The sequence below is a fragment of the Tachyglossus aculeatus genome, chromosome X2 (assembly GCF_015852505.1).
Source record: "Tachyglossus aculeatus isolate mTacAcu1 chromosome X2, mTacAcu1.pri, whole genome shotgun sequence".
In the NCBI taxonomy this organism is placed as follows: domain Eukaryota; kingdom Metazoa; phylum Chordata; class Mammalia; order Monotremata; family Tachyglossidae; genus Tachyglossus; species Tachyglossus aculeatus.
In genome coordinates, this window is record NC_052100.1 from 11,663,533 (window position 1) to 11,678,339 (window position 14,807).

General features: G+C 52.2%; 1 protein-coding gene across 6 annotated transcripts in view; it reads right to left on the reverse strand.

Annotated features, from left to right (window-relative positions):
• The window catches only part of CREB3L3 (cAMP responsive element binding protein 3 like 3), a 39,382-nt gene that overhangs the window by 1,517 nt on the left and 23,058 nt on the right, over positions 1 to 14,807 (reverse strand). The window contains exons 1-9 of one of the 6 annotated variants that reach the window (XM_038771514.1): positions 9,402 to 9,921; positions 8,683 to 8,789; positions 8,090 to 8,387; positions 4,708 to 4,788; positions 3,234 to 3,383; positions 2,704 to 2,810; positions 2,331 to 2,399; positions 2,124 to 2,208; positions 345 to 441 (exon numbers count right to left, since the gene is read on the reverse strand). In XM_038771514.1, coding sequence (XP_038627442.1) covers positions 345 to 441; positions 2,124 to 2,208; positions 2,331 to 2,399; positions 2,704 to 2,810; positions 3,234 to 3,383; positions 4,708 to 4,788; positions 8,090 to 8,365 — 865 coding nt within the window. In that variant the 5' untranslated portion in view covers positions 8,366 to 8,387; positions 8,683 to 8,789; positions 9,402 to 9,921. Of the gene's footprint in view, positions 1 to 344; positions 442 to 2,123; positions 2,209 to 2,330; positions 2,400 to 2,703; positions 2,811 to 3,233; positions 3,384 to 4,707; positions 4,818 to 8,089; positions 8,388 to 8,682; positions 8,812 to 9,401; positions 9,922 to 14,807 lie in introns of those variants that run through there. The other 5 variants (XM_038771513.1, XM_038771516.1, XM_038771515.1 and 2 more) reach the window with 5 other exon arrangements.

The window sequence follows — 14,807 nt, forward strand, 5'->3', positions numbered from 1 at the left end:
TTGGGGGTTGCCATTCCGGGCAGCTGTGTTTCTGCCCAGCCCTAACCAGGCCTGTTTTAAAGCCATTCAGGGCATCGCTGATCCCCCAGAAGTCCTACCTGCAAAAATGCCACCCGGTGACCTAGTATGTGGGGAGTTTGCCGGGCAGTGGCTCTTAGCTCAACGCCAGGGCATAATCTTGGGGTTGCCCGGGGCCGGAAGAATTTCCTTTAGGGAGCCGCATCTTCACCCTAGCCAGAACCAGCCCTTCATAGCCTCGGCGCTGGGTCTAGAGGAAGACCGGGGGAAGGGGAGGGATGCTTGGAGCCCCCTCAGCTGCTGGGGTGAGGGTGAACAGGACCTACCTCTGACTGGCACAAAGTCTCCTGGGGCTTCGGCTTTGTTCTGGGCAAAAGGGCTGATGGAGGGAAACACGATAAGGGCAAATGACAGCAGCAGGACCTGGAGCCCGAAAGGACAAAAGTCTGAATAACTGAGTAGCCCCAGTTCCAAGGCCTCGCCCCGGCACCTTTACGGAGCGGGATCGGTCCCAACTCTGCCTGACGGATTCTGATTCCTGATCTCTGACTGCCCCTGTAATCAGGAACCCTGATTCCAGGGATCTCCCCCCGATCCAGTTTGTTTATTTTTTGAAATGGTACTTGTTAAGCGCTGTGTGCCAGGTTCTACACTGAGTTCTGGGGGAGAGACGTGTCATAGGGGTCTGGCCCTGAGCTCTCCAGAAAGAGGTTGTCCTTCACGGGGGGGAGCAGCCAACTTTTAACTTATCTGGGAGATCAAGACTGTCAGTCCCACATGACTGTGTACAACCCAATTTGCGTGTATCCACCCCAGCGCTTAGTACAGTGCCCGGCACATAGTAAGCGCTTAACAAATACCACAATTATTATTGTTACCAACTTACATTAAGGTAATGAATTTTGGGGTGGGGGGGGGTCTTGAGCTTCCCTCATCACCTTCCAGCTGGTTTACTGCATCAGACTCTATAAGGGGGTCTCTCTTCTCTTCAGACTACAGTTCCTCATAATCTTCCCCAAATACCCTCCTCAGCCCACTAGTGGAACCTCACGGCTTCTCGTATAAAATGGAAAACTCCTGGCAGTCCATTTCAGGTCTCTCTATCCACCCTTCACCTACCGTCTCCCCTCTCCCCTTCTTCGAAGACTTCCGAAGGGCCACTGCGTTACTTACTGATCCATTGGCTTGCGGCTAAGATTGTGAACCCCACGTGGGACAACTTGATCACCTTGTATCCCCCCCAGCGCCTAGAACAGTGCTCTGCACATAGTAAGCGCTTAACAAATGCCATTATTATTATTATTATTATTATTATTACTAACTGTGATACATTCCATCTCTCTAAGTCTACAGTCTCTCCTGTGGAATTATAAGATCCTTGAAGGTAGAAGCTGCATTTTTGACTTTTTTTTAATACTGTTTCCATAAACACCCAGCCCCTCTGTTCTGTGTATGCAGTAAGGACTCCGTGCACGAGATACCCTGTATGACGTTCAGCACTCGATATCACTATTATTATTATTGTCATTTAAGCACCTCCTATGTGTCAAGCACCGTTCTAAGCGCTGGGGTAGGTACAAGTTAATTAGGTTGGTCACGGTCCCTGGCCCACATGGGGCTTACCGTCTAAATAGAAGGGGCAACAGGCATCGAATCCCCATTTTACAGTTGAGGAACCCGAGGCACAGAGAAGTGAAGTGACTTGCCCTAGGTCACGCAGCAGTCAGCTGGCGGAGCTGGGATGAGAACCCAGGTCCTCTGGCTCCCGGGCCCGTTCTCCTTCCACTAGGCCACACGGCTTCCCACACATGTGCTCAGGTCAGCGTACTGTTACCGGTGGGTAGCCAGTATAGGGCGGTGCACACAGAAGGGGACTAGTTCAGTGGCGGCGACACTGATACCTGCTGTCGTGGGGTGGGGATAGGATCCAAAACCAGAGCCTCACTACTGTTCCCGCAGCTACGTTCTCTCAAGCCTACAGAGAGATCTCCGACAGGGGAGACGTTTTTCTGACACATCCTCAGAGCAGCAGGAGAACCAGGAGGTGAGGAGAGTGTGAGAGTGTGTGTGGAGGCGGGGGGCCTGATGGGGAAACGGAAACATACCGCCACACAGGTGCCTGTCTGAGCTGCTTTGCTGGTGGACTGCACCACGAGGGCTTGGAGTTTCCGCAGCTGCTCCAGGAGGGATCTGGGAGGACGAATAAAGAAGCCCCGGGGAAAACTGGTGTGCTCCCCTTCCTCAGTGGCCCTGGAGCTGGGTTGGGCTCCTCTGATCTCCCACTCCCTATACACTGGTAGACTCCAACTTACAGATTCTGTTTCTCCAGGTGTAGAACTTTCCTCTGCAGCTCCTGGTTCTGGGCTGTGCAGGCTGACATCCTGCAGAGGAAAGAGAGGAAGGACTGAGGCGGAGGGGTGAAACTCCGATCCCAATAAAGGGCTCTCCGTGGGGACCGGTGGGGCCTCTTCTTCCCTAAAACGCTTTCCCACTCCGTAGAGGACGGGTGCCCCAAAGTTCAGGACGCTGACTGATCGATGGCATCCGGGAGGCCTCGGCCCCGTCTTCTGCAAGAAGCCTTGAGAGAATTCAAGGCCCAGCGGCAGGCGAAGGGGAAAGCCGACAATGCACCTGTCCCTTCTTTGGGGGTCAGGGGAAGAATGTGGAAGGGGGTAAAGGCGGTACCGAGTCTCCAGCCCATCGATGTATTCCTTCTTCTTCTTCCGGCTCTCTTGGGCTGATTGTTTGTTCCGGATTTTCCGGCGGATTTTCTTCAACACCCGCTCTTCAAACTGCCAGACGGAAAGGGGAAGGATCAAGGGAATGAAGGGGGTGGAGGGGAGGCGAGGCTCCGAGAGGTGACCTCCTGACCGCTTAGAAAGGAACTCCCCAAATTCCCCATGGGGGGAGTGAGGAAGTCGGTGAGAATGGATGCTTCTCACGCCTTGGGTTCCTGAAGGATAAAGCCCGGCTGATTCTGACCAGGCTGTAGAAAAAAAGCCCGTACCTTCCCCCACTTGGACCTCCTTAGCCAGGGCGAGGAAGCTATGATGTCCAGCAAGCTTGGGGGCGAGGCTGCTTCTGTGTATGCCCAGTGCATTCGTCCTTACACAGAAATCCCCGTGTAATTTACAAATTGCCTCCAGGCAACCACCACGCAGGGGTTTGCGATGCCCTCCAAAGGAGCGATGGGACTCAGAAGTTTGGAAGGTTACCTTAGTGAGGGGCAGCTGAGTGGGCAGGGTGACACCCTCCTTTGCCAGTAGCTTTTTCTCATCCTCGGTCAGCACCAGTTCCTGGCAGTGCCCGGAGCCTGGTCTTAGCAGGTAGGGTGGTACCTGCTGCTGCTGCTGCTGCTGTTGCTGCTATAAGAACAAAGACCCCTCAGGTTCCTGGGGAGGGGCTGGGAGTCCAAGGATTCGGGATAAGGGAAAATACTGGAGCTAAATATCACTTCTCCCCCCAGACTCTTTCTCAACATGCTCCTGAGGAGGGTAAGGGGAGCCCACAGGGGAAAAAAAATGGAATAGGGTGGGACTGTGGGGTTAAAGGGAAGGCTTCCCGTTTGTTTGGCATGGTGGCTGTTCGGACAATTCAAGAGACGGACTGACATGGTGGTGGGAACCAAAGAACCGGGTTTTTTGGGGAGGTGGGGTGGGGGGAGAGCAGAGATTGGAGATGCAGAAGGAGGAGGCTGCAGCTCCAAAGGGAAGAACGGGGCAGAGCCGCTGGATGAGCATATTCATTCATTCATTCAATCGTATTTATTGAGCGCTTACTGTGTGCATAGCACTGTACTAAGCGCCTGGAAAGTACAAGATTGCAACATATAGAGACGGTCCCTACCCAACACCGTGGCTCAGTGGAAAGAGCCCGGGCTTGGGAGTCAGGGGTCACGGGTTCTAATCCCGTCTCCACCACTTGTCAGCTGTGTGGCTTCGGGCAAGTCACTTCACTTCTCCGTGCCTCAGTTACCTCATCGGTAAAATGAGGGTTAAGACTGCGAGCCCCACAGGGGACAACCTTGATTACCTTGTATCCTCCCCAGCGCTTAGAACCGTGCTTGGCACATAGTAAGCGCTTAACAAATACCAACGTTCTTGTTACTATTGTTAACGGGCTCACAGTCTAGAAGGGGGAGGCAGACAACCAAACAAAACATGTAGCCAGGTGTCAAAACCGTCCGAATAAATAGAATTATAGCTATATGCACATCATTAATACAATAAATAGGGTAGTAAATATGTACAAGTAAAATAGAGTACTAAATCTGTACAAATATACGCAAGTGCTCTGGGGAGGGGAAGGAGGTAGGGCAGGGGGGCAATGGGGAAGAGGAGAGGAAAAATGGGGCTCAGTTTGGGAAGGCCTCCTGGAGGAGGTGAGTTTTTTTTTAATGGCATTTATTAAGCGCTTACTATGTGCAAAGCACTGTTCTAAGCGCTGGGGAGGTTACAAGGTGATCAGGTTGTCCCACAGAGGGCTCACAGTCTTAATCCTCATTTTACGGATGAGGGAACTGAGGCCCAGAGAAGTGAAGTGACTTGCCCAAAGTCACACAGCTGACAAGTGGCGGAGCTGGTATTTGAACCCATGACCTCTGACTCCAAAGCCCGGGCTCTTTCCACTGAGCCACGCAGTTCTCAGTGGGGCTTTGAAGGGAGGCCTGGGGCAGGGGCAGGATCTCACCATGTCACTGCTGGTGGAGAGCAACAGGTCCTTGACTGTGAGGGTACAGGAGGGGGGTGAGCGAGACAGCTCCTGACTGTCCTGGAAGACACCCGGGGTCCACATTTCTGCTGGAGGATACAGTCTCAGAGTCATTGCCTGGGATCCCAAAGGCTCCCTTCCCCAGGACTAGAACCCCTCGCCCATAATGATGAAGGATAACAGCGGTCTCCGTGAAGCGCTTCAGAAATCGCCATTCTGGAGGGGACCGGGTGATGCCAGATTAGAAACCCAAACCGCAGGCTGAAGAGTGCCCCGTTTCGACCCTCGGAGTCCCCTAGCCACAAGCCAGGTCGTAGGGGTAGCGGGCCATGGATCGTAATAATATCGATGGTATTTGTTAAGCGCTTACTACGTGCCAAGCACTGGGGTAGATACAAGGTAGCCAGGTTGTCCCACGGTCTTCATCCCCATTTTACCGACGAGGGAACTGAGGCCCGGAGAATAACAATAATAATGATGGCATTTATTATTATTATTAATAATAATAATAATAATGTTGGTATTTGTTAAGCGCTTACGATGTGCAAAGCACTGTTCTAAGCACTGGGGGGGACACAAGGAGATGAGGTTGTCCCATGTGGGGCTCACAGTCTTAATCCCCATTTTCCAGATGAGGTAACTGCGGCCCAGAGAAGTGACTTGCCCAAAGTCACAAAGCTGACAAGTGGCGGAGTCGGGATTTGAACCCATGACCTCTGACTCCAAAGCCCGGGCTCTTTCCACTGAGCCATGCTGCTTCTCTAAATGTTGGTGTTTGTTAAGCGCTTACTATGTGCCAAGCACTGTTCTAAGCGCCGGGGTAGCTACAAGGTGAGCAGGTTGCCCCACGTGGGGCTCACGGTCTTCATCCCCATTTTGCAGATGAGGTAACCGAGGCCCGGAGAAGCGGAGTGACTTGCCCAAGGTCACACGGCGGACAAGTGGCAGAGCCGGGATTAGAACCCATGACCTTCCGACTCCTAGGCCCGTGCTCTGCTTCGATTGTAGGCTGGAGACCAACTGGCCAGCTATTCACCAGTCCCAACCATCAGGAGGACCTGCTGGGAATTGGCATCTCTACGTTGGCCCAGCTACGGAGCACGCTCAAAGTCGGTTTATCACTGCGCCTGCGTGACCGGGAAGGGTCTGAGCCACCTGGCTCGGTTGGCTCATGATAATAATAATAATAATAATGGCATTTATTAAGCGCTTCCTATGTGCAAAGCACTGTTCTAAGCGCTGGGGAGTTTCCAAGGTGATCAGGTTGTCCCACATGGGGCTCACGGTTTTAATCCCCATTTTCCAGATGAGGTAATAACTGAGGCACAGAGAAGCGAAGTGACTTGCCCAAGGTCACACAGCTGACAAGTGGCAGAGCCGGGATTTGAACTGATGACCTCTGACTCCAAAGTCTTTCCACTGAGCCACACTGCTTCCCTATGATCCAACCTGTTGGTTGCCCAGCCAGAACTGGTGCAGTACTGGCCAAACTGGGGGCCTACTGCCACCTTCTGGAGGCTCCGGATAATAATAATAATAATAATAATAATAATAATAATAATAATAGCATTAATTAAGTGCTTACTATATGTGCAAAGCACTGTTCTAAGCGCTGGGGAGGTTACAAGGTGATCAGGTTGTCCCATGGGGGGCTCACAGTCTTAATCCCCATTTTACAGATGAGGTAACTGAGGCACAGAGAAGTGAAGTGACTCGCCCAAAGTCACACAGCTACCCTGCCGTTTGGGCGCCGCAACCCCCTAGACCTGCTGTTCCGGGACTCTGAAATTCAGACATTCCAACTGCTCCTCCCGGAATGCCTCAATTTCTCCTTCCAGCCCCTCGATCTTCTCTTCTCCCTCGGACCTCCTTGATTTCCGGATCCCTTTAGGGTCTGCCCGATTCTCCGTTACCCGGTGTAATCGCCCTCGTCTCCCTGGACTTGGGAGTGGAGCAAGCAGAGGTGTAAAGGAAGCCAGAACGGGCCCTGGGAATTGAATGCCAGTGTGCCCATCATGCCTTGAATCACTAATAATGATGGCATTTGTTAAGCGCTTACTATGTACCAAGCACTGTTCTAAGCGCTGGGGAGGATACAAGGTAATCAGGTTGTCCCACTTGGGGCTAACGGTCTTCATCCCCATTTTATAGATGAGGTAACTGAGGCCCAGAGAAGCTGACGACTGGCAGAGGCAGGATTTGAACCCACGACCCGTGCTCTTTCCACTGAGCCACGCCGAATCATTACGACGAGGATGCTTTTTTTCCCACGTTCGGGATCAAGCCGAGCCACCCGGATCAGAGAGTCCACAGGGGCTGGCCGTCGCCGGTGTGCGTGCCAAGGAGCAGATTTAGCCTCGATGTGGTGCCAACTCCCGCCCCAGATTGTATTTGGAGTCGGAACTGCAAGTGCAGCTCAGGAGTGGGAACGGGGGAAAAGCCAGCCTGCATGACTGGGGCGGGGGACGACAGTGGGGACCCCTCCGGTCCGACCAGGCCGCGGGGTGAGCCCGAGTCTTGCCGCCGCTGCGGTTTGAAATGCCCTACTTCGCCCCCCGCCTCCCTCTTCTTATCAGAACAGCCAGGCACCTTGGCCCCCGCCCCGCCTTCTGGTACGAGTCGGTTTTTTGCTCTCGCCCCCGGAAACAAATTGCCTTGGCACCCACCAGGAACCCCTGGCATTTCCGTCTGTATCCTCAGACTCGCTTCCCCTACCTCTCGTGTCTGTCTTCCCGGCTAGAGCGTGAGTTCCTTGCGGGCACGGATCGAATCTACCGCCTCACTCGTGTTGTCCTTCCCCATGTCCTCCCCCAAGAAAGCCCTTAATAAATACTGTTGACTGATCACTTGATGGATGGGTTGGAAGAGGAGGCAACAATGCTGGGCGCTGGTGGAACTTCTAGGATTTTCAACGCCCACCTCCCCCCTAATAATAGTAATTATGGCATTTGTTAAGCGCTTACTATGTGCCAGGCACTGTACTAAGCGCTGACTTGTTAAGCACTTACTATGTGCCGGGCACTGTTCTAGGTGCTGGGGTGGATACAAGCAAATCGGGTTGGACACGGTCCCTGTCCCACGTGGGGCTCACAGTCTCGATCCCCATTTTCCAGAGGAGGTAACTGAGGCACAGAGAAGCGATTTGCCCAAGGTCACGCAGCAGACAAGCGGCAGAGCCGGGATCGCAACCCGTGAACTTCTGACTCCGAGACCCGTGTTCTGTCCACTACGCCATGCTGCTTCTCTAACCCTCTCTTCCCTAACCCACCCACCCAAGACTTCCGGGACCTTGGGACCCTTCCCCAGGATGCTCCTATGGAAGGACAACCCTTTCCCCCTAAGTTTCATCCCTGGTACTTACCCAGGTCGATTGACACAGATGTTTCCAGTACCTCAGCTCTGGGCCCTTGGGGCCCAGTAGTGGTGGGGGGACTGTGGCAATAGGATGGGAAAAGGGGTTTGCTGGGCCCTCCCTCCTGGTAGCTGCCAGGACTGGCCATGAGTATGTAGTGCTGGGGGCTGTCTTGCTGGTCAGAGGGCGGGTCCTCAGAGATACCGCTGTCGCTAGCGGCCGGGGACCAAAGAGGAGAGCCGGGCATTGAGTCACCTGAGCCCAGGATGGAGCTGAAGAAGTCATTGGATTCTGGACCTGGAAGGAGCTGTAAGGGGAGGGAGGAGGAAAAAAAAGGGAGAGATAAAGAGAGAGGCCTTGGAAAGGGTAGGGCACACTTGGCCCCTGATTCCCGGGCCAGGATGGAGGGCTAGGAAACTGAGCCGAAGGGGAAGATATCTCTCGCTCCCCAGAGCCGTGGAGGGGGCTACTGATCGTTTCGGGGTCCAGGGAGTAGGTCTCAGACACCCAGGAATCCCCGGGGGCCCTGGGACTCTGACCCAAGTCTCTCTCGAGGTCAGGCAGGGAGGGGAGCGAGCGGGTGGCGTGAGGAGGAAACTCACACTGTCTTCGAGATGGGTCCAGTCAGAGCCCTCTAGGTCGACATGGCGCAGAATTCCATCGTGCCGGTCGAAGAGAAGGTCCAGGAGTTCCAGACTCGTGGCAGGGCCTGCGGGGCAGGTGGATGCCATCTGGGAGAGTGACAGGGAATGAGGGTCCCTGAGCTATGCCGGCCTCATCCCTTGGGGACACTGGCACCCTCTCCACCTGCACCAGCGCTTCCTCCCTCCCTCTCCGTCGCCAACGTGGGATTTCGGCCCCTTCCCCGTTCAACTGTCTCTTCCCTAACTCATTCGAAGCTGCCCAGTCCCTGGGGCAGACCTCTCCTGCCGAGCCATTGATGTTCTCCAGAAGGATGAGGCTACCCTAAGGCTCACCATCGTCTCACCACGCCCAGACACCTTGGAGGGTACAAGGGGTTCAGAGCTTCCCAAACTAGCTTGAACCCCTTTCAGGAGATTCCTGGGAGCAGGGAATCGGAGAACAAGGTGACCGGGGAACTGGGGAGGGAGGAGAACCATGATGGGAAGATGCGATTCCTTTCAACAAACATCCCAACCCTCCCCAAGACTGTTAAGCTCCCCAGTTACATCCCTTCCACGCTCACCGAGTACATCTCCCCAATACGGGGCATGACCCGTTCTCTCTGGGGACGTCCGGCATCTCAGCCCGGACTCACTTAAAGAAGCCCCCCCAGGCCCCCGGCCCTTATCACGCTCACTTTTCCAGCTGCTGTATCCCGTCCGTGGGGTTGGAGACGCCGAATCGGAGCTGTATCTTTTCCTCGAGGCTTGGGCCAGTGTTCCTCCTGTTACCTCTCACTCCTCACCCTCAACCCGCTCCACTTTGTGGCACCGCTTCGATGCCAGCGGGGGCTGAAATACCATAGGGGACCCCGACTCCCTCCCCTTTGAGCTGATTGGTAGGGATGGGAAAAACTGGGGTGAGTGGCAGGGGTGGGGACCAGTTGGCATACCTGGGCTCCCGCCCAGATGGGGGACGGGGGGGCGGGGGAGCCATTATCTAGATGTTTTGTGCTTTCCAGCCCACAGTGGGCAAAGGCCAAAGTCTATGGCGGTTCCGCTCTGCCACGACCTTTCCCCCACTTAGCGGGAATGTTTCCCTTCGTGACCCAGCCCCGTGGGCTTCCGTGGGCTTCCCTATCACTCGGGGACTCGGCTCCGGCCAAGCCCCCACTGGTTCAAGCTCTGAGGTGCCGGTCTTGGCCGGGCTGTCCATTTCCACCCCGCTGCCTGCAGGTCTCATCAGGAGGATGGACGAGGGCAGACCGGGTGGGGGGTCGTATGTCTTAGCCCTTCCCCACCCATCCCACCCCTCAAGAGCCTCCAGCGGTTGCCCATCCTCCTCCGCATCCAACAGAAATCTCTTCTCGCCGGCCTTAAAGCACTCCATCACCTCGCCTGTCTCGCCGCCAACCCCTCGCCCACGTCCTCCCTCTGATCTGGAACTCCCTCCCACTTCGTATCCGACAGACCATCCCTCTCCCCACCTTCGAAGCCTTTATTAAAATCACGTCTCCTCCGAGAGGCCTTCCCCGATTGGGTCCTCATTTCCCCTGCTCCCTCTGCCTTTGGCGCACCTAGGCACTTGGATCTGTCTCCTTCTAGCACTTACTATTCATCCCACCCTCGGCCCCACAGCGCTTATGTACATATCCGTAATTTCTATTAACGTCCATCTCCTCTTCTAAACTGAAAGCTCCCTGTGGGCAGGGAACATGTCTACCAACGGTCTCTCAAGCAGTTCAGTACTCTACACACAATAGGCCCTCAATCAAAACAGTTGATTTATCGATTGATTGATTCCACCCAGCTCCCCCCACCTCTTATTTCAATCAATCAATCAATCAATCAGTCGTATTTATTGAGTGCTTATGGTGTGCAGAGCATCGTGTGAAGCGCTTGGGAGAGTATAATTTAACAGTTGGTAGACATTTTCCCTGCCCACAACGAGCTTACAGTCTAGAGGGGGGACAGACATTAATATAAAGAACTACATTACAGAGATGTACATAAGTGCTGTGTGTTGAGGGAGGGGTGAATATGGGGAGCAAATCCAAGGGCGAGTCTGGAGAGCCTCAGGATCTCTTCTGCCACCCCTATGACCCGGCCCTGCTTTCCAGCTTCAGGTTCCCCCCACTCCCAGCTAAATCGAGGTCCCCGAGATCCGGATTGATGAGACCCTTAGACCACATTTTGGTGAGAACCAAGGAGCGGGCTTCTTCGGGGATACTCTGCTGGGATTGTGCCAGCGGTCCCCATTACCGGATCCACCCCAGGGCACCAACTCCAAAGCAAAGGTCAGCAAATTACTAGGCTGCAACTTGCCGTGAAGCGATATACGGTGAAGTAACGTTGCTTCACCGGGGTCTAAGGTGATCGTCACATCAAAACCTCACTATCACCTCATGGCATTATTCCCAACTGCGGCATGATGTTAGTTTCCACTCTCTGCAACTGATTTTCCTGTCTGTCTCCCCCACTAGACTGTAAGCTCCTTGACAGCAGGGAGCATATCTGCCAACTCCGTTGTACGCCCTAGTGCTTCGCATACGGTAAGCGCTCCATAGATACCGCTGGTTGATACTGATTTGCTATTGATTGATCTTGTACTCTCCCAAGAACTTAGTACGGTGCTCTGCACAGAGTAAGCAACTCAATAAATGCAACTGATTGATTGATTATTTGCGACCCAACTCAGAATTACTGTTGGGTCCTGATGTCATATATATGTATATATGTTTGTACATATTTATTACTCTATTTATTTATTTTCCTTGTACATATCTATTCTATTTATTTTATTTTGTTAGTATGTTTGGTTTTGTTCTCTGTCTCCCCCTTTTAGACTGTGAGCCCACTGTTGGGTAGGGACTGTCTCTATATGTTGCCAACTTGTACTTCCCAAGCGCTTAGTACAGTGCTCTGCACACAGTAAGCGCTCAATAAATACGATTGATGATGATGATGATGATGTCATTATCTATCTGGTGGGATGTAGAACCACTTACGGGGCGGCTGTTTCCCCTTATAGTCTTGTCCCCTTTCCCCCCAGCTGTAAGGAAGGGGATGGGATAATAATAATGATGGCATTTATTAAGCGCTTACTATGTGCAAAGCACTGTTCTAAGCGCTGCTGCTGATGGGATGATATTAGACTGCCACAGTCTTCCCTTCAGGATGGTCAATTCTCCAGATCTACCTATATTTTTCATTATCATCGTCATCAAAGGGCATAGAAGGTGCTAAGTACCTGCCTGGGTTGGGTGAGTTAAAGTAAAGCTTCAACACCTTCACAGGAAGCAGCGTGGCCTAGTGGAAAGAGCACAGGCCTGGGCTCTAATCCCACTCTGCCACTTGTCCGCTGTGTGACCTTGGGCAAGTCACGTCACTTCTCTGTGCCTCAGTTCCCTCATCTGTCAAATGAGGATTAAGACTGTGAGCCCCCCGTGGGCCAACCTGATCACCTTGTACCCTCCCCAGCACTTAGAACAGTGCTTTGCACGTAGTAAGTGCTTAATAAATGCCATCATCATCATCATTATTATTATTATTCTCTGTGCCTCGGTTCCCTCAGCTGCAAAATAGGAATTCAATACCTATTCTCCCTCCTACTTAGAATGTGAGCCCTGTGTGGGACCTGATTGTCTTGTATCTACCCCAGCACTCAGTACAGTGGGTGGCACATAGTAAGTTCTTAACAAGTACCATAATTATTATTATTATTATTATTATTGTTAATTACCATTCCTGGAGCAGCAATGTGGCTTAGTGAAAAGAGCCTGGGAGTCAGAGGACCTGGGTTCTAATCCTGCCTCTGCCACTTGCCGGCTGTGTGACCTTGGGCAAGTCACTTAACTTCTCTGTGCCTCAGTTCTCTCATCTGCAAAATGGGGATTTAATACCCGTTCTCCCTCTTATTTAGACTGTAAGCCCCATGCTGGGCTTGATGATCTTGTATCTACCCCAGCACTTAGTACAGTGCTTGGCCCCTAGTAAGTGCTTAACCAATTACCACTATTATTATTTTTAAGTCTTTCAAGAAGGCTGTTCCGATTAACCCAATTTGTCCCCAGTCTCCCCAATCCTTCAAGTAATTCATACCAGACACATGTTTATAGGATTTGGTTGTTTGTACCTGTAATTTATTGATCATATCCATAATTTATTTATTCATATGAATGCCTGCATCCCCCACCTAGAGTGTAAACTCACTAAGGGCAAATAACGTGTCTACCAACTCAAAAATAATAATAATAATGTTGGCATTTGTTAAGCGCTTACTAGGTGCCAAGCACTGTTCTAACCGCTGGGGTGGATACAAGGTAATCAGGTTGTCCCACGTGGGGCTCACAGTCTTCATCCCCATTTTACAGATGAGGTAACTGAGGCACAGAGAAGTCACCCAGCTGACAAATGGCAGAGCCAGGATTAGAACCCACGACCTCTGACTCCCAAGCCCGGGCTCTTGCCACTAAGCCAAGCTGCTTCTCATTATACTGTACTCTCCCAAGTGTTTAGTACAGTGCTCAGCACACAGTAAGTGCTCAATAAATTTGATTGGCTGATCAATCTTTTGTATCTTTTTTATAGCGTCTGTTTCTGCCATGTTTAATTTAAATCTACTTCTCTGTATTTGTGCCGGTCCTTCCTCTCCCGTTTCACTGTAAACTCCGAGGGTTCCTCCAAAACGTATCAAAGCCTCCGTTACAGTCCTCTGCACGCAGCAGGTGCCCAAGGAATACCACTGTCCAACCGACACGGTCTTTGTCTCTCTAGAAACTGGTGATCAAAAACACACAGGCACGGGCCAAGACATAAAAAGGCATTCAGTCGCGCACCCACGCCGTCCGAGCTTCCGAAAGACCCGTGAGTTCAATCATTCACCGGCCAATCGCCGATCAAGTAGTTACAGTCCGAACAAACACCGCCCGGTGTTTATACCAAGAGGCTCATCATCCTTCCTAAAACGGGATCATTTTCACCCTACTCCTTCCCCGCCAGGTGAAACTCTTCACTTCCTCTGCTCCTCCCTTTGGGAGGCGGAATCCGGGTGAAGGAAACATAAAACCGGGGCCCATGTATTCTTTCTGCCTCCCCTCGGCCCCGAGGCTCTCTGGACAGCGTTGCCCGACTCTTCAGCATCTTCAACTCCCTCTTTAAAGCACTAACCCCCTCCCACCAGCTTCATAGCAGTCGATTTTGCATAGAAAAAATGGAGCTCATCGGGAATGAACTCCTTTCCTTGCCTCTTCCCCCTCCGGCTAGTCATGCAGTAAATCGCTTCTCTTCTGCCCAACTAGGATGCTGCTCTTTTCCTCTCCACCTGCCCATCCCCTCTCATCTACAGGTAACCCTCACCCCAACACTCGCCTCCGCCATTTCTTTTCATCATTAACCTCTCCCTCTCTCTCTCTTTCTTCCCCCCCGGCTCTTTGCCTCTGACACTAACGCACGCGCTTAGAACAGTGTTTGACGCATTGGAAGCGCTTAACAAATACCACGATAAGAATCATAATCATAATGCATAAGCTTCCATTCTCCTCCCAAGGGTCAATCGATGGTATTTATTGAGTGCTTACCGTGTGCAGAGTACTGCAATAAGCACTTGGAAGATAACAGAGTTGGTAGACAAGCTCCCTGCCCACAGGGAGTTTACAGTCTAGAGGACATACAAGAGGCAAGAGAATACAAAGATGTCACTGGTTTTCCGGGACAGCTCCGTTTCCCTCCTCCCGTTCCTATCCACATTCAGTGAATATGCTGGTGCCACTTCCCCCTCCCCAATTTTCCTTAAATCCCCGCTGACTTCCATCCTCTTCCCTTCAGTAAGGCTGTGTCCGACCTGAGGATCTGGTGTCTACCCCAGCGCTTCGAACAGTGCTTGGCAAATACATCATTACCATCGACATCTTTAGTAACGGTATTTATTTAGCTCCTCCTTGGGCCTAAAGGCTGAGGGGAATTACCACTGAAAAATAAGACGTGAGCCGGGGACTATTCCTTTACTTCATCCATGTACTTCTTTCCCAAGGCTTCATACAGTAAGTACTTAAGAATACTACTACTGCTACTCTTCTCCCTGGAAATCCCTTCCATCGATTGGA